This window comes from Electrophorus electricus, chromosome 12 (genome assembly GCF_013358815.1).
Source record: "Electrophorus electricus isolate fEleEle1 chromosome 12, fEleEle1.pri, whole genome shotgun sequence".
NCBI lineage: Eukaryota > Metazoa > Chordata > Actinopteri > Gymnotiformes > Gymnotidae > Electrophorus > Electrophorus electricus.
In genome coordinates this window covers 21,497,514-21,516,074 of record NC_049546.1, presented here as the reverse complement: position 1 = coordinate 21,516,074, position 18,561 = coordinate 21,497,514, and the positions used below count along the sequence as shown (strand labels likewise).

Below are 18,561 nucleotides of genomic sequence, written 5' to 3'. Positions count from 1 at the left end.
CTCTGCCTCTTCATTACGTTTGATTCACTACAAGTTTTCGCGCTTCACATCGTTACATAAAGAACGCTGTAGGCATTACATACAAAGCTATGCATGCATTTCAAGTGAATTTCAGATGTTTTTATTAAAACAATATATGAAAACCGAAAGTTAAAAATTGCACACAATTACATTTTAATATGCAAAATGTCTGATCCAGGTGGTTGCACTATACATTGGGTGTAGCGCGTGTGCACATGGGAGCAGGGACATCACGCCCGTAGAACGTGATAATACGTATCAGTTCTCGTGTGCGGCAGGAGAACTTCACGCTGTCATTTCCAAAAAGTGCTAAAAAAAAATTGGGATTTGCCCTTTCCCCTCTCACGCTGTGACTAGCGTCTGACAAATTTGGTAAAGTATTACACTCCTGCATTCTTTATACGCTGTTTTTCCGTGTCTCTCTTTCACTAAAAAAAAGAGGTATGCTTGATTGCTCTTCATAGGAGTCGTGAATAATTCGCTCCCTTAAGACCTACGGTTTCTTCTCTGAGGTCTTATTAAATGGTGCCCCCTAAAGGAAAGATTGCTTTACTGAACCCCCCCCCCCCCCATGTGCACTGCACATGAAAATAAATAGAACATACAAATAAATAAACTCTCCGAAGCTATACAATATGTTTTTGTATTCTTGACGTTACAGCGGAAACGGGCCAGGGTTCATGGGGTCTGCCAGAGAGGCCAGCTCATGGAGAAGCAGGACGAAGGAGGGTCTGTCGTCAGGTTTCTGTTCAACACACATCACATTCTGTCACTATCATATTCCCACCATGCGCAGATCTTTTGGTAATTGTCAGTAGAACAGTGGCAAGTGAGTACATGACCTAAGGATAATGTTAACACACCTAACTATTATAGCCTACTAATTTAAAACATCACTTTTAAATCCACCATTTATGTTTACTGTCGTCTCAGAATAAAATCTGCATCCTTTCGCTGTTGGCGCATGAAAGTCTCTCCTGGCGGGCCCATTTTCTTAGTACGTGCTGTTGTATTTCCTTCACCCACCTCTTTCCAGCACCACTGCATCAGCTGGTAAACGGTTTCTGGACAGAGACGAGGCTGTAGTAACCTTTGGCCTGCGTTGAGGGACTCTACCACCTCCATGTTGCTGCGGCACTCGTAGGGTAGTTTACCTTCACTGTACACCTCCCACATCAACACACCTGAGGCAGGAAGGAAAGGCGTCAACGCGCCGCCACAGGACTGGTGTGGCGCGCTGCGGTTGGACGTGGGGTGTAAAATAGGGCGCAGACTCACCGTACGACCACACATCCGACTTGCTGCTGAACTTGCTAAACTTGATCACCTCCGGAGAGGACCACTTAACGGGGAACTTGGTAGTGTAACTCCTGTACTGGTCATCAAGGACGTACCTGCAAGACAGAGCAGAGGAGCTCAAACAGGAGACGTGGAAAAAGTAGCATTTGTCCAGGAAGGCAGGGGACTTGTCATGGATAAGGCATAAACGTTTACTTTCTTACCTTGTCATTCCAAAATCGGAGACCTTCACTATAAGATCTTTGGAAACCAGGCAGTTTCTTGCAGCCTGTAAGGCAGAAAAGTTTGGGAACAAATTTCCAATTGCTGAATCAAATCTGTGTGACATTTTGAAAAGTTCCCATTAAAACCTGGCGTTTACCAGGTCTCTGTGGATAAAGTTGGAGCTCTCCAAGTAAGCCATGGCTTCGCTCACATCCAGACACATCTGGAGCAGAGTGTCCTTGGAGAGGCAGCCTCTTTGGGAACGCAGAAAGTCACTCAGGCAGCCGTTCTCCAGGAACTCAAACACCAGACAAATGGGGGACCGCTGGGTACAAAGACCATATAGCTGCACAAGCTTTGGGTGGGACAGTTTCCTGGTACACAACGCATAGGAAACATATTGAACAATTAGCTATCTGGACACATACACAAGTACTGCACGTAATGCCACCGTAAACAAGGACTGAGGGATGGGTTGAATCTGCCATGATTAAAGCTGAATTGAACGGTGACCTTGGTATATATTCTGTAAATAAACAAGTAAATAAAACGAATGAATAAAACATGAGCAAATTACAAAGAGGTTGCTTACATCATAACTTCTGCCTCCTCTTTAAACTCCTCTTCTGTCATGGCGTCCTCGCGTATGGTCTTCACGGCCACGTTCTCCCCTCTCCAGTGGCCTTTCCACACCAGGCCGAAATTACCGCTACCCAGCTCCTCGCCCCGTGTGACCTCCTCGGGGTCCAGCTCCCACTTTTCTGGGGGTGGGGGAACAGAATTTGTGTGTAGAATGATGGCATACCCCAGGTGACTTTTCAATTATTACTTATGAGCCAAAAATCATCCAATAGCAACTGCTCTTTTATTGTTGCTGTTTACTCAACAAAAGTATTAACAAAACTGTAAACCAGACGCGAACTCTGTAGTGAACCACATGTCACTGCTGGATGAAACCTCACCGGAGACAAGCTGCTTGGTCCTGGAATGCTTACCTGTGTCTGGGGAGACACAGTACCTCAGCCTGGTAATCAAACCTGCCATGGTGACAAACCCCCAGCAACACTTGATTATATGCTCAAACCACCACTGGTTCAAACACCATGTCATTATCCATTGGTTGAGCTCTACAACCTGAAATCTTTTGCTTGTGTATCCAAGTTTGTTTCTTGCTGACCTAAAAAAGGTTTATATATGCACTTAAAAAAAAACAAAAAACAAAAAAAACCTTTTCCTGTCTTCGGGTTCCAATCTAGCCAGTGCTTTAGGCCGACAGTATTCTGAACACTATTCTCATGTGAGGATATGTATTTGATAGAGACTAGAAAGCATTTCCGTAAGTCACTCTGAAAAAGGGTGTATTCTAAACGCTTGAATGTAAATGTGGAGATGTGTGAGAGGGAGAGAGTCCATGCGGAAGAAGGCATTTTTCCATGTTACCCTCAGACCCTGAAGACAGGTGGCGGCAGCTCACCTGCTGCATTGTGCTGGTGATAGTGGATGAGTTCTGGGATACTGGGGAACAGGTATTTCTCAGCCAGATAATACAAGGACTCTGCTGTCTCTCTGATCCTGTAATGCTTGACCCTGGGAAACTTCTCCCCATTTGACCTGCATAAAAGTAATATTCCTCCAAAGACTCACATCATCATCGCCATCATCTTTCGAACAGCCGCTAAAAGAACGGCGCTGTTAAACTGAGAAATGCAGCTCTTTTAAACTTCACACACACACACACACACACACACACACACATCCATTCAGCATTATAACAACATGCAGTTTACCCCGGGGCTTTGGTAAATACAGACACTGTGTAGACCCCTGCTTGCCGAGAGTTGCGCACCATGAAAGCTCCTTCCTTGTCCTAATAAAATAGGAAATATTGCATATTTGTCAGAGGTTACATTTGGAACTGCTCCGATTAAAAACCTTAAATGAAAACACAGTACCGCCTGTAGTAAAATAACGTCCATGTTAAGAATTGGGTTTTGTTGCTATGGCGATATGTTATTTAGAAGTTAATAAAAAACAAAATTACATGTAAACAGGCAATACAGCTGCGACAGGAAATAGCGTGGCCACATTGGTTTGTGTGTTTTGGATCTGTATTTGAAGTCTGCGTGCATGTGTGGCAGCTGCAAGTGTTGCAGCCTTACTGCAGCCAAGAACGGTTCCCCCCACTTCTGACAAGTTTACACAGCAGTGCGCTGCAAAGGCCCAAACTGTGCAAATGTGCACGGGAAGCATATCTCTTGCAGCACGTCTTTTACTTAGTATCACATCATGCACTTTAGCTTGAAAAAGGTTTGCCGTGATAAGCCAAAAATAAAACCTTTGGTAACGGTAGCGTGTACCTCTTTCATTAATAACTCCTCAGCCTCAGGGCGGGCTATATCCTTGTTGTACCATCTGAAGGAGGAACACAGACATGTGGCTAATTAATACTGTGATTTAGTGAGGCTGGGATCAAAAGACGTATGAAAGTCACCAAGAGAAAGCTTTTGGCCCTAATGAATATTTAGCTGATCTCCATGATGTTTTACATATGTACTTATGAAAATATAAAACACATAGGGCTGCAACGATCAGAAGCAGACTTACTCGTAATCTTCAATGTGTTTTGAAAGTTTCTCTGTAAGGTACAGCAAAGGTACAGTTCCAATATTTCTGTGGACAGAGACGGAGATAGAGAGAGGGAGGAAGAGAGAGAGAGAGAGAGAGAGAGAGAGAGAGAGAGAGAGAGAGAGGGAGGAAGAGAGAGAGAGAGAGAGAGGAAGAGAGAGATGGGGACAGACAGACAGACACAGGGGAGGAATTAATGAGTTGGAACTCAAGAGATATAGGGTATATTAATACACATCACAAATCCCTCATCACTGCAGATTTAAAATCAGCTTTGATCTCTTCCTAAAGGTTTAAAGTTTGACTGGACGGTACATGCTGATTCCAGACCAGCTCTTCTAACACCTGTATGGGCTCTATGAATTCTTGGTAAGCACAAACCCAGAAGAAACAAACATTTTATCAACACCAACTGAACCCCACTTACCAGGGCTGAATTTTCTCCAGGTAATGCTGATTTAAGAATGTTTTATTACAGAGCAGTGACTTAATCTAATACCTAATAAGATTAAAATATCTGTAGATTAATGCCTAAGACACCTTTGTTGGTCGACTTTGAGAGCGACATGAATCTTTAATTGTGTGTAACATCAATGACAAACAACAGATCACCTTAGTGTTTCTGGCTTGGTTAACAACTCAGGTCATATAATGTTCTTTGAAATTCAATTGTCTTTCACCTAAGCCCTTTTTTATAATAAACAAGTCAAAATTATAATAATGGAAAGTTCCATAATTGCAGGGATACAAGAAAGCTTCACCCGACACTGATCACCACTTAACAGAGACAAGGCTAAAAAACACTCTGAGGAAAAACTCAGAAGAGCACAGCGTTCCTCAAACCTTTATATCACAGATGCCCTTAACCAAACAATTCCTTATCCTAAACACACAGTTTTCAGAATGACTACATCTACATATCACTGTTGTCATTAAACAAATACTCCAGTCTTTTAGAACTATTGTCATTAAACAAATACTCCAGTCTTTTAGAACTGTTGTCATTAAACAAATACTCCAGTCTTTTAGAACTGTTGTCATTAAACAAATACTCCAGTCTTTTAGAACTGTTGTCATTAAACAAATACTCCAGTCTTTTAGAACTGTTGTCATTAAACATAATTTTTTACACTTAATTCTTTGCAGGTTTTCCAGCAGATAGGAACAGCCACCAAAACAATTCAATTAAATATAAAACAACAACAACAACAGAATAATGTGGAACACTACTGTTAGAAGGGTGACCATGACACCTCAAATTGAAATGTATATACATTCAATATGGCTCCAAGTCAATGTCAAATTTGTTTATAAAGCCCTTTTTACAACATGTGTTGTTAGAAATCAGCTTTATACATGTGAGTCCAGATCCCCATAGAGGAAATGGTGACAGCAGCGAGGAAAAAAATGAAGGAAGAAACCTTAGGAAGACCAAGACTCAAGAGGGAATCCATCCACTCAGTGACCTGTTTCAATGCAGCATATCAACTACAGTCCATGTAGGCAAGTAAGTAAATAGATATGATCTACTTTAAAGGTCTATTGTACTTTTAAAAGTATCTTAAAAGTACATTGTAAAGGAGACAAAATCCAGAAAAAAAAAACAAGCACAGATCTAAAGCTCCCTCTAGACTACATGAATTTTAAGGTCAGAGAAGATTCTAGAAACACTGGGCATCTCACACTTGCGATTGTTGTTGTTCACGCAGTACACTACACCGCTTAAACCTGCAGCCGAATCGAACCGAAGCCGCCCCCGAACATGCATGCTTCCCGTTACCTAGGAGACGCACAGAGAAACGTGGAAGCAGAACAGCTTGCTGCATGTTTTGAACAGACTGCTGCCGTCATCGATTTCGCCATTTGCGGTCCCCCCCCGTGCAAAAAAAGGGAAAATTGGCGAGGTCGTGGGTGGGAAGAAGTGGCTGCTAAAGACTGGTACTAGTGCAAACTAGACATCTGCCATTCAGACAGGTCTTCTGCTAACAATTCAGAATATTAAAACATTTTAAAACTGATGTTACATTCAATTACTTCTCCTTAATAATAAATATCTATCAATTGTATTTAGCCTACCTAGTATTCTCTCTCTTTTTTTTTTTTTTTTTTACTTTTTTTGCACGTTACACATAGATAATCCAACAATGACGGAGCAACCCTTCTCGGAGGCCTATCTGTCAGCTAGCGAACACGTTGGATTTCATCGAAAGAATCAGATGTTTTATATGCGTTTCTTTGATACATTGCACACTACTCGACTTTTCTCTCCCACTGTTCACTCCCGACGGACTACAAAATCTGCCGGGTAGAGGCATCCAGCACTGACTCGGCCCGACATGAAAACTGGGGCTACAATCGGGCACAAATCGTGTAGTGTGACCCAGCTTTTAGTGATTTCAGGTTCTGGGTATTATAAGAGAAACCGAGAGGCAATCTCAGCTGTAGCTTTTAGTTTTCACATCTAAGTGGATACCCAAATATTTGTGACACTATCCAGGGTCCACAGGTTGTGATATCATAAGGATGAAGGATGGATGCCTTCCGTTTGTTTTAAAAAATCTCTGAGCTCTTCTGAACACTAAATATTTAGCTCAAGATTATTATTATTATTATTATTATTATTATTATTATTAATCATTAATATTAATGTTATTATTATTATTATTATTATTAATAATAATAATAATAATAATAATAATAACAATAATAATATGATTGCTGTTATTAGATTTGCACGTTGGAGGCCTTGCAAATACGTGACAGATCTAACCACCTAAGTGTCCACTTATTTCTTCCCCTATGTATCCTATCAGAAACATGATATTGTTAACATAATTATACAACAGCAAAAGTGATGTGTTCCCAGTAGACAAAAATATAAAAGTGCATGTCTGATAATAGCCAAACCCTGCTGTAATAACCAGACTTCTGATGTTACATCTGAGTGTCTGATTTGAATTTAGGTAGGTGGCGTTTTGTCCTAGGTAAATGCCATATAGATCTGTGTCCTTATTAAGGTATGTTCTTGAACAAAGGCATGTTCCACAGTTCACCATCCATTAATACGAAAGAACATGATGGAATGTAAGAATGTAAACCCTCCCAGGATATTTACCCATCTTTGTCCTTGACTTTCCACCAGTTGGGTTCTGAACCGTCAATCACAACGTACTCTTCATCTTTGTGTAGTGGAATGTCTGTGTCTTCTTGAGGACTGAAGTTCTTCAGGGCCACCATAATTTTCTCCTCAGATCTGGAGAATCGCCTCTGATGGATGGTTAAACAAACAAACAAACCAACCAACCAACAATATATGACATTATGTCCAGGAACTCTGAGCCACAAAACTCTGTTAATTTGTGTCTGAGCAGGAATACATAATCTGGATGACATAAATGGACACACATGTTTTGATGAAAGCGAAAGAAAGTAATTTGTTCATTTTACTTTGCCACCAACCTGTGGATCTGGTGTTGGAGGGAGAGGCTTTTTAGATGCTGTGAAAAGAAATGAATTATCTGAGGGAACAACCTTTACTTGCAAAAAAAAAGCCATGGCAACATTCACACATATGTTCAACTATGATCATAGCATCAATGGGCAAAAAAGCCTGCACTACCGCATTCGCTGGGATAGTATTCACTGCAACCAGGCGAGAGCTTCTCCGTCAGGCTGCAACACCTCCACCTTCCTTCTCCCCAGAAATCAGGGTGGTATTTCAGAGACACGTTGTTGTGTTTGGTCTCTTTATGAGATAGCAAAATAAGATGCTGGGATATTTTATTATATAAAAACAAAAGCTTGAAGAAGCACGAAATAGCACTATGATATTGTTATGGTATTGATAGTTTTCACATGTCTCCGTTTAGCTTTAGCTGTTGTTGAGATCCATGACGTCTCACCTTCTTTAAGAGCCCTCACCCACTTTAACCTGCAGTCATTGTCTGGTGCAAATACATAAAGATAGTAGCTGTCATAGACAACCTGTGAACAAAGCAAAAGTTATGCAGCTGGTTTATTTATTTTAAATGTATTTTTCCAAAACACTTTTACACAGGTACAACAAATGTCACAGGATCTGTAGTTCCAAGGAATGACAGATAATTATTGAAATAGCACGTTTTAAAGAAAGACCAAAACCTTGAACTAAGGATTGCAGTACTCTCACCTGGAAAGGATACTTGAATTCACAGGGTATGGGAAGGTCACTGCGTACAATCTCCACACATCTGATGCGGGAAAGCTCAATGCAACCCTTCTGAATTGGCTTTTTCTAAGGCAGAGTCAAAAATATTCAGTTATTGCATTCTGCGCAAAAGATGCATTTACATGCAGTCGTTTAGTGGGGAAAGATTAAGAAAGGCGTATGAATAACCTCAGTTTCTCTGTACGGTGTTTAAACAGTTACATAGTAAAAAGCATACCGTATGTTAATTTTTCCAATGTTTAAAAACTGTTATTTAACTTATTAAATTAAAAACTAATTAAATTAGAACTAATAACGGTTCTAATGTTATTAGAATTATAAATGTTACTTAACTTATGTATTTATTTATCTGTTATTTAACAGACGTCAGCATATGTGAATGTTCTTACCCCGGGCCGACGCTCAGAATATGTCAACTCCTCAGTGTTTAACACGAAATACCTCTCCTTATAATTACACGGTGAGGTCCTTCGCTTTTGCTGAGATTTCTTGTACAGTGTCCCTCTGAGAATAACCCGTGGGTACATGTTAGGAGGAGAGTAAGCACTCCTGGGCTGCAGGCATAGTGATGCTACCTGAAAGAGCGACTAACAGGGTGACTGTAAGTCTGACTCTGGTGTAAGTAGAAGTTTCCGGAGATGCTCTGGATAAGCCACTTCCTGAGACACAGGCCCACGCTTTCACACACACTCCTCAAACACCTCGCCTCAGCCAACCTACTAGGGTGACTGTTTAGTAATAGTTCAGCGGTATTTTTAATTTGCAAAATAAATAAAGCGGACTTCTATTGTAAATAAAATTGAGAGGATTTGATAACGCAAATCACCAAGAAATAATACCACTATAAATAGACTTTTAGTGATTTAATAACTTTTTTGATCATTCCATATCAGAAATGTTATTTCTGATGCATATAGATACATTGTGGAGGACACAAAAACGACGAAATGAAGGTAAAATAAAAGCCATTCTCGTTAACGTTTACACACAACAGGTTAAACCCACAGGCAAGATCATCGTTTGCAGTCACTTGGCACCAATCACATTAGATGTTGTTAATATTGCCTCGTCCAATTGCAAGGCTCCATATTCTATCCGGTCTCGTCTAATCAGAAGGCTCAATATCCTCACACGTATTTCTCGGTCTGCGGTGTAGCTAGCTAGCTAAGTGGCTAACGCTAGCTATGTTTTCTGAAAAGCTGTAGAAGAAAGAACGGAAAGGATATTAAATAAACTTCGGATAAACGTTGGGTAGGTATTAATTTATGTTTGCGTTTTTGTTTCGCTGTGGTGCTTTTTAAACTGGTTTTGGCCGTTTGGTTTGTTGTCTACTCACCACAACATCGTCTTTAGCTAGCCTTATCTTATTTTAGCTATCTTAGCTACGCTAATGTTGGTAGAGCTTTTCACGTTTAATCCCATTTCTTTCTAGTTCAGTACCACACTACACACTAAAGGAGTGGTGGTATACTATATCTCACTTTGTTCTTATTTATTTGGTAAATGATGTCTGTTGCTGCGGGTAGCTAACGTCGCTAGCTAGCTAGCTAGCTGGCTGGCGTGTTCAGATTAATATCACACTACTCGCCTGGCGTGATTGTTAACGGTGTTTGACACATATGTGTAGCAGCCAACCTGGGTAGGAAAAGATTGTTAATGATTGATTAATAAAGTAACAGTTAAAATCATTTTGCGGGCCTAATGTATTAGCTACAGCGCTCTTGTAACGTCAGCAACCTTTGAACTAGGTTGAGAAGCTAATTTGTAGGAATGTTATGGTGTCCCTTTACTAGGTATTGAAAACGTGCTTTACCAAAGCGTTTGTAGAGGGGTTCAAATGTCAAGGTTTGCATTTTGGCAGTTGCTAGATCCCAAAACAGGCTTGTTGTCTATTAACACTGTTGTACTGGCATAACTAACTTGTACCATATCCTTGAATTTCTTTCACTGATCATATTGGCAACATGCCTGACTTAATTTCTCTTGTCAATTAGCAGACCCTCAAAATGGGTGAGCCGCAGCAGGTCAGTGCCTTGCCCCTGCCTCCAATGCAGTACATCAAGGAATATTCGGATGAGAATGTACGGAAAGGACTGGCTCCGAAACCACCCCTTCCGATTCGGGACAATTACATGATGTTTGGCAACCAGTTTCAGTGTGACGACCTCATCATTCGTCCCCTGGAGAGCCAGGGCATTGAGCGCCTGCACCCCGTGCAGTTTGACCACAAGCGGGAGCTGAAGAAACTTAACATGTCCATCCTGGTCAACTTCCTGGACTTGCTCGACATCCTCATCAAAAGCCCTGGCAGCATCAAGCGGGAAGAGAAGCTGGAGGACTTGAAACTTCTGTTCGTCCACATGCACCACCTCATCAACGAGTACCGCCCCCACCAGGCGAGGGAGACGCTGCGAGTGATGATGGAGGTACAGAAACGGCAGAGGCTGGAGACGGCCGAGCGCTTTCAGAAGCACCTGGAGCGGGTGGTGGAGATGATCCACGCGTGCCTGGCTTCGCTGCCCGATGACCTGGCCCAGCCCGACCCCTCTGCTGGTGCTGGAGTTGGTGGCCTGCTTGTAGGTACAGGGGGAGACTTGAGGCTGAAAGCAGAGCCCATGGACCTGGAGGTGGCTGGGGTTAGCTGTGTGGCAGGCAGCCTGGACAAAAATGCACCTCCCACCAAAAGGGATAAAGTGTGGGACAAAGATGCTGCCATGTGCAGTATTATTGACGAGATGACTTGAGATGCATCATACATTATTCATGAGATGACTTGAGAGGCATCATACATTATTCATGAGATGATGTAAGATGCAGCATCCTTTTTTTTTAAGGTTTTGCATTTTCTTTCTTTATAAACTAAGGTCTGTTAAAGGTGCATTACACAAAATGTTTTGACATTGGAGACTGGACCTTCATAATGTTCACCTCTAAGTATTGTACAAAATGTATTAAAGCTTGTTAAATAAAGGATGTTATGTCTTATTGTATCAAACAAAACTGATGGTTTATTATAAATATTACTAGATTTTTGTACGTGTCTAATAGAAAGTATGTCAGAGTTATCTGTAACCTGTGAACTTTTCATGTCAAAGCGTAATCATGTGAAATCTGAAAGCTGCAGGTGACGGTGTCGTCTGATGTAATTTCGTTATGTGACCTAGTGGTTCAGCGGGTCGTGCTTTTACAACACTACAGGTCTACACACCATGCACTTCTCAATCTTACTTAACCAATTTATTCTAAAGAGCAACACTCAACTTGTGTTCCTATATTGCATGAGCCTGATAATCGTGACAAAGGTACTGTTCACTGTGTTATCCTCATACAGAAAAAAAGCGTTTGTATAGTCGTTAGGTCTTGTAATGACGGAAAGGAGGACGAACAGGAGGGTGATCAGTGCTGGACCGAATCTTTACTGAACCTGCTGCACACTAGGATTCACCCTAGAAGTGCACGGGTGTGCACGACTTCAAATGTGCCTGTGAAATGATTCCTCCATATTCACAGAAGATAATTTAGTTTTTATAATTCACTGATAAATGCTCTTAATATTAGTCGTCTCTTAGTCTTTTATAACACTTGCTGAAGGGGTTAAGTCATTAAACGGCAGGTTATGAAACGCGAGTGTGAGTGTTTCACAACGGTGCATGCGTCGCGCGGCACCAATAGAAGCGCGCGGCTTCATCACGTGCTTTTATTTATGTAACTTAATGGTGTCAGACTGGATCTGAGCTTTCCCAGTGGCTATGCATTTATTGCATATAAAAAAGGACAGAGCAATTCATCTGATCTTTCTGCTCCGCGTTGATGGGTTTAGGCAGAGTGAGCCGTGCTAAAGCTTCGGTGTCCGGACTGAACTGGTACGAATCGATTCATCGTAGTCAAAAAGGGAAGATACGAATCCTGATGTATCAGTGACCCTGGAGAACATCTGCAACCACAGCCCTGCAACCACAGTGTGTGCGAGAGGTTAAAAGCTGCTCCGGGGCAATTTTAAAGAGCCCGCTTTCGTCATGTAAGGAGCGTCCGCGAGATGGGATCGACATTGTTGCAAACACACACATTCCGCGTTACTTAACTTGCACGCACACGCGCCTACTCCGTGTTACTTAACTTGTACGCACACACATACACACAGACTCCGCGTTATTTAACTTGTACACACACACACACACACACACACACACACACACTCACTCCGCGTTATTTAACTTGCTCCCCGGACCGGTCGTGCCACGCGCTGCGGACGAAACTTCACCTCCACCGTTCAAATTTCATCTTGATTTTAGATGAAGAGTTTGTGTACTATGGATCTTCTGGATTGTCCGATATGCCTCTTTCTTATGCGTGAACCGGTGACGATGAGTTGCGGTCACTCATTTTGTCGGAGATGCCTGGGCGCTTGTCTGCCATCAAGGTGTCCAGCCTGCAAGGAGAAATTAAAACAGACAGATGCAAAAAACACTAAGAACAACGTTTTGCTTTTGAGCATCATCGAGAAATGCTGCCCCGAAGAGACGAAAATAACATGCCACATACAAGAAAAGCTGAAAACTGGCGCATTTACAGAAGCGCTCCGGATTGCGGATGACGGGATAGATATCGGTAAGGTTTGTGCACTGTGTAACGGAGGTCCACAAATACTATTGCGCAAGCCTAAAGTGGGCCTGAACGGCCCTCGCTAGTACGTCTGGTCAGTCAGTCATGCGGGCGTAAGGCAATTGTGCTGGTTGTGTTGGAAGTTAACACACCGGTGCAGAAATGTAGCACGCTCACAAAAAGACGTGCACTCCACACTGAATTCAGGATTAGCTCACAGAGCCAAGAAAAATATCAGAAGGAATATAGATACATATGGATACCTATCTATTTTACTACAGTACAGTGGAGCTCCTCACCTGGAATCTTCTTTGGTTTTTTATGCATGTCATGAAGGAGGAAGGGACACATGAAACTACATGCGATTGCTGAGATCATCAGCCAAACACGTAAAGAGTTCTTAACCTCTCTTATGGTCTGCACTTATAGCAGATCATGTAGTAATTTAGATGAAGACTGTTGGAGTCAGCTTTCACCCACGCACGGACGAAGTTAATGTGATTGTTGAGAGCACCAGTGGTTTCATAAGACGTGGGTGGTTATTAAGAGGTTAATGAAATAATACGGTTAGCACTCAGGGTGTGTAAGACAGTGGGAACGTGATTTGCGCATTGAAACCTAAACCATGCCCTCTGTGAGACATGGTGTGCATAGTTTCAGCTGAGGTGGCAAAGAATGAAAAAAACACTGCACCCATGAGAGACTGTAAAGATGCAGAGTGCTTCTGAAGCTTCTCCAGAACCATGAGATGAAAATATTAAGTATCCTGAGCAGTTAACCCTGCAGCGACACGATTCATATGGGGTCGAGGCACTCTGTAGATCTCCTAGATTACCGATAATCTCATGTTGATATGATAAGGTTGTACTGATGATATTTATTGTCTGATCAAATGTGATGTTGACAATCCTTGGTTTATCAAGGGAATATTAATTTTGATATGGATTAGCTGATCAAAGGTATACTGATATACTGCATTAAACATTCTAAAGCATTATGAAGCTATTGTATAGGTAAGAATACCTGGCATTGGAGCAAAGTGAAATATTAACCTGAACTGCAGGTTTTCTGAAATGAAATTCTGTTTGTTTACTCCCCAGGATCTTGTGCCATCATATTTCTGCACTCTGCCTTTCCTTGACGGTGTAATCTTGCGCTCTCCTGGTACAATGCATGTGCATGCCATTCCTGTTTGTTATTATTAGCCTGCTGCGTCTCATGCGGGTAACTCAGGGTACTGATGAATTTGCTGCCGTGCTGTTGAGGATCCTGGAGTTCCAGTCAGTGTCATGCAGTTGCATTAATCTGCAACAGACTTTATCTGTTCACTCTGGAGTGTCAGCCCTGCACATGACTGTTACATATATTATTTACATGATCCACCTCCAGTTAAAAGCACCACTGACTGTTTCAGTTCATTAAGTAAAGTGTGCAGTGTTGGGCCACCGAGAGGGCAGTTAAGTGTGCAGTGTTGGGCCATTGAGAGGGCAGTTAAATGTGCAGTGTTGGGCCACCGAGAGGGCAGTTAAGTGTGCAGTGTTGGGCCACCGAGAGGGCAGTTAAGTGTGCAGTGTTGGGCCACCGAGAGGGCAGTTAAGTGTGCAGTGTTGGGCCACCGAGAGGGCAGTTAAGTGTGCAGTGTTGGGCCACCGAGAGGGCAGTTAAGTGTGCAGTGTTGGGCCACCGAGAGGGCAGTTAAGTGTGCAGTGTTGGGCCACCGAGAGGGCAGTTAAGTGTGCAGTGTTGGGCCATTGAGAGGGCAGTTAAGTGTGCAGTGTTGGGCCATTGAGAGGGCAGTTAAGTGTGCAGTGTTGGGCCACCGAGAGGGCAGTTAAGTGTGCAGTGTTGGGCCACCGAGAGGGCAGTTAAGTGTGCAGTGTTGGGCCACCGAGAGGGCAGTTAAGTGTGCAGTGTTGGGCCACCGAGAGGGCAGTTAAGTGTGCCTGCAGGCAGGTGTTCTCACCTGGGGCAACACACACTCTTGCTGCTGTATCCAACTAGAACTGGTCTCCAGGATCTTTTTTGATGGTTCTTGCAGCTCCTGGAGACGCGAGCCTGAAGGTGTGGCGGGTGGAGGCCAGCATAGGGTTGCGACGTTTCTCTGACGCCCTGCGGGACCTGGAAGAACTGTGCTACGCCCGGCCCAACTGGACCGAAGTAAGCACACGCACGCACACAAACTCACACACACTCACACACACACACACACACACACACACACTCGCTTACCTCGGCCCAGCTAGACCTAGGTATGCACTCAGCCTGGCCGTCCAGCCCAGCCTCACTGATGGGCTCTCAGCTTGCAAGCCTGTGATTGGCTAAAATGGAGGGGATTTTCCCTTACAGTTGAGGTTGGTAGCATGTTTTGAAATACAAACAATGCCTGAGCATTCATATTTGTACCGTTTACAAAAAGACATAAATAAATAAACAAATGACTTGGCATAAATAAATAGAACATGGTGCTGCTGATTGGCAGGCCGTGATCCTCGTTTCACACAGAGTTAATGAGTTCAGTATGACAGATGTGAACATGACAGCCACTACTGGCAAAACATCATAAAATAGGCGTCAAGATTTCTTATGTTGTTAATTGGCCTGAAATAGCAAAGCACACCAATAAACATTCAATGTTACAGTACAAACAACTTCTCTGATTAAGAGCTGTAGTCTTTATCTTATATTTCAGAGGTTTTATGAAGCCAATATTAGTAATGAATAAACTGTTGATTGAATAGATGTGTCATATCTCCCTGTTTGAATCAAGACCTACCCTTAACCTCTTTGCATTAAAATCTGATGAGATCAGAACTAAATGCCCAGTGATGCATAGAAAAGAATAGGTGTTTTTGATTTCCTTATTTCAGTATCTATGTATTTAGATAGTGTGTGTGTGTGTGTGTGTGTGTGTGATTTGGCAATGAGGAGACAGGAATCTGTACTGATCCTCTGAGTCTTGATGTATATCTCTGCGTGTAGAGACATTGCATCAGATTTTTTCTTTAGTCAGAAAAAAGCTGTTAGTGTAACCACAGGCTGTCAGCCTGAGCTCAAATGTAAGGAATGGGACAGACGGAGGAGCTGAAGGAGGGTGCCAGATGGAGAAATGGATGGATGAGGCTCGGAACTTCTCACCTCCTGACCTGACAGACATAAATCATAACCAAAAATAACCCCCAAATAAAAACAGATTCATATTTACTCCATACTGAATCAAAGTACACTTTGGTTTTGTTTGCCACTGCGTTGGTTGCTGCGGAAGCGAGCTGTTATATCTCAGCTTCTAGAGTAAGCCCCTGTGCTGCGGATGTAACGCTAACAGCCCCAGGGATGCTGAAGGGGAAATCTTGACTCCGGTGCTGTGAACCGCCGGTCGGGCCGGGAAGATACGGCACCCCGCTCTTTTGAACAGATGGACTTCTTACCGCTGTTGCCTGATACATGGTGGTATGATTTGGAGGAAGACGTGGTTATGTAAGTTTACCCAGTTTCCCACCAGTCGAACCTGGATGCCCCACCCCTGTAGCGCTGTGAGTCGTAGGACTTCCACACAGTGATGGTCGATGCAACCGGATTAAGTGGGCGATTGCCTGTCTGTGCCCCGAGCTTGTCCTTGTTCCCATGGCTTGTGTTCCTGCGGGCAGGGTTTCTTCCAGAAAGGGAATGTGCTTCTCGAGATGGGAAGGAAGACAGAAGCTCTTTTGCAGTTCTACCACTGTCTGAAGCAGCAGGCCGACTTTGCTCCCGCAGAGGACCAGATTAAGAAGGTACGGTGGGCGGAGCGTCATGCACGTCTCACACCATGCTCGTGCACCTTGCTCGTTTGGGTGGTGCACTGCTGCGTACACGGCTACGTTGTGCAGGATTTCTCCCGTTCCTGTGTCGGTCAGATCTTGGAAGCGGAGGGGATAGACATGCCAGAGGAGGTCCCGTGCATCCTGCACTTGGTGGCGAGGTACCTGCGGGACACCTGCCCCGTCTCACACTCCCTGGGTGTCTCTCTCACTGAGGTCCAGCCGTGCCTCCACAACCAGGCGGGTGACTACCAGCAGGTGAAATAACCCTCCCGCTACTGCAGTATTTGCGTTAGCTTTGGTGGGCACTATACCGTGTGAGGTGCCAGTTCAGCCAGTTCAATTTTCCCGTTGCCATGACAATGTGGTGTTTGCTAGAAAAGAAGGTTTTAGAATATTAGACGTGAGTGAAGCAAAGGGGACAACCACTGTGAGATGGAAGTACATTGTGTTTTATTTTTGCCGTTAAGCGATTGAGGATGTCTTCTCCCTCCAGAAAACTCCGCCTGAGGACACCCAGGGGGACAGACGTGAGTGTTGCTTGAACCTCTGCCAGGGTGTGTCTTTCCTCCCGGCGGCTGAGGATGACGCGGCGCGAGCGATGAAGAGGGGCAGGCTGACGAGAGGTCATTATAGTAGCTGGCTACCTCAGACATTAATCTTCTTCTTAACTGGCATTAAGGTGCTAATCTTTAACATTTTTTCATGAATGCATTTCATGAGGTCAAATCACCGTGACAAGGTGATAAAAGAACGCGTGAATAATGCCATTAGTAATGACTACACTAAAGAAATCCAAGTGTACATGATGACCGAGAAATGGAGTGATGGAGAAAGTAGTTTCATAAAACCCATCTGGGGTCCATACTACAGGTACCAGTATATAGTACACAGTATGTACTGAGTGCAGTATGCAGTGTCCAGTATAGTGTAGTGTCCAGTATACAGTATGTACTGAGTGCAGTATGCAGTGTCCAGTATAGTGTAGTGTCCAGTATACAGTATGTACTGAGTGCAGCATGCAGTGTCCAGTATAGTGTAGTGTCCAGTATACAGTATGTACTGAGTGCAGTATGCAGTGTCCAGTATAGTGTAGTGTCCAGTATAGTGTAGTGTCCAGTATACAGTATGTACTGAGTGCAGTATGCAGTGTCCAGTATAGTGTAGTGTCCAGTATAATGTAGTGTCCAGTATACAGTATGTACTGAGTGCAGTATGCGGTATCCAGTATAGTGTAGTGTCCAGTATACAGTATGTACTGAGTGCAGCATGCAGTGTCCAGTATAGTGTAATGTCCAGTATACAGTATGTACTGAGTGCAGTATGCGGTATCCAGTATAGTGTAGTGTCCAGTGTAGTGTAATGTCCAGTATACAGTATGTACTGAGTGCAGCATGCAGTGTCCAGTATAGTGTAGTGTCCAGTAAACAGTATGTACTGAGTGCAGTATGCGGTATCCAGTATAGTGTAGTGTCCAGTATAGTGTAATGTCCAGTAAACAGTATGTACTGAGTGCAGTATGCAGTATCCAGTATAGTGTAGTGTCCAGTATAGTGTAATGTCCAGTATACAGTATGTACTGAGTGCAGTATGCAGTATCCAGTATAGTGTAGTGTCCAGTATAGTGTAATGTCCAGTATACAGTATGTACTGAGTGCAGTATGCAGTATACAGTGTCTGAGTTGTCATGGAGGTGAGATGTCATGAGCAGAGCTTCCCTGTGTTTCTCCCCTGTAGACCAATGTGCTGTGGATCGGAGTTCCTCCCTTGGTGTTCTCACTGTGGCTGACTTTGAGTGTCCTCTGTGCA

The 18,561-nt window shown here is 43.2% G+C and overlaps 3 protein-coding genes across 4 annotated transcripts in view; 2 read left to right on the top strand and 1 right to left on the bottom strand.

Moving 5' to 3' along the window:
* Window positions 1-105: 105 nt before the first annotated feature.
* Window positions 106-8,956, bottom strand: itk (IL2 inducible T cell kinase). The gene is made up of 17 exons (XM_027024048.2): window positions 8,746-8,956; window positions 8,318-8,422; window positions 8,052-8,133; window positions 7,769-7,894; window positions 7,609-7,646; window positions 7,265-7,416; window positions 4,129-4,194; window positions 3,882-3,936; window positions 3,312-3,391; window positions 2,999-3,135; window positions 2,487-2,561; window positions 2,117-2,285; window positions 1,682-1,898; window positions 1,524-1,588; window positions 1,300-1,415; window positions 1,048-1,205; window positions 106-766 (listed from the first exon to the last, which is right to left on the bottom strand). The coding sequence occupies exons 1-17, from the start codon at window positions 8,881-8,883 to the stop codon at window positions 677-679; spliced, it is 1,869 nt and encodes a 622-aa protein (XP_026879849.2). The 5' UTR covers window positions 8,884-8,956; the 3' UTR covers window positions 106-676.
* Window positions 8,957-9,461: 505 nt separating this feature from the next.
* On the top strand, window positions 9,462-11,326 carry med7 (mediator complex subunit 7). 2 transcript variants are annotated; one of them, XM_027024077.2, is made up of 2 exons: window positions 9,462-9,607; window positions 10,354-11,326. In XM_027024077.2, the coding sequence occupies exon 2, from the start codon at window positions 10,363-10,365 to the stop codon at window positions 11,098-11,100; it is 738 nt and encodes a 245-aa protein (XP_026879878.1). In that variant the 5' UTR covers window positions 9,462-9,607; window positions 10,354-10,362; the 3' UTR covers window positions 11,101-11,326. The 2 variants fall into 2 exon arrangements, with proteins under 2 accessions (XP_026879878.1, XP_026879879.1); XM_027024078.2 differs by having other exon boundaries at window positions 10,351-11,326.
* Window positions 11,327-12,623: 1,297 nt separating this feature from the next.
* lonrf1 (LON peptidase N-terminal domain and ring finger 1) overlaps window positions 12,624-18,561 on the top strand; it is a 12,001-nt gene continuing 6,063 nt past the window's right edge. Inside the window, exons 1-6 of the mRNA XM_027024085.2 lie at window positions 12,624-12,964; window positions 14,997-15,115; window positions 16,603-16,725; window positions 16,849-17,010; window positions 17,249-17,378; window positions 18,490-18,561. The exon at window positions 18,490-18,561 is cut by the window's right edge and continues 4 nt beyond it. Of these exons, the coding sequence (XP_026879886.2) occupies window positions 12,649-12,964; window positions 14,997-15,115; window positions 16,603-16,725; window positions 16,849-17,010; window positions 17,249-17,378; window positions 18,490-18,561 (922 nt within the window). The 5' untranslated portion in view covers window positions 12,624-12,648. The remainder of the gene's footprint in view (window positions 12,965-14,996; window positions 15,116-16,602; window positions 16,726-16,848; window positions 17,011-17,248; window positions 17,379-18,489) is intronic.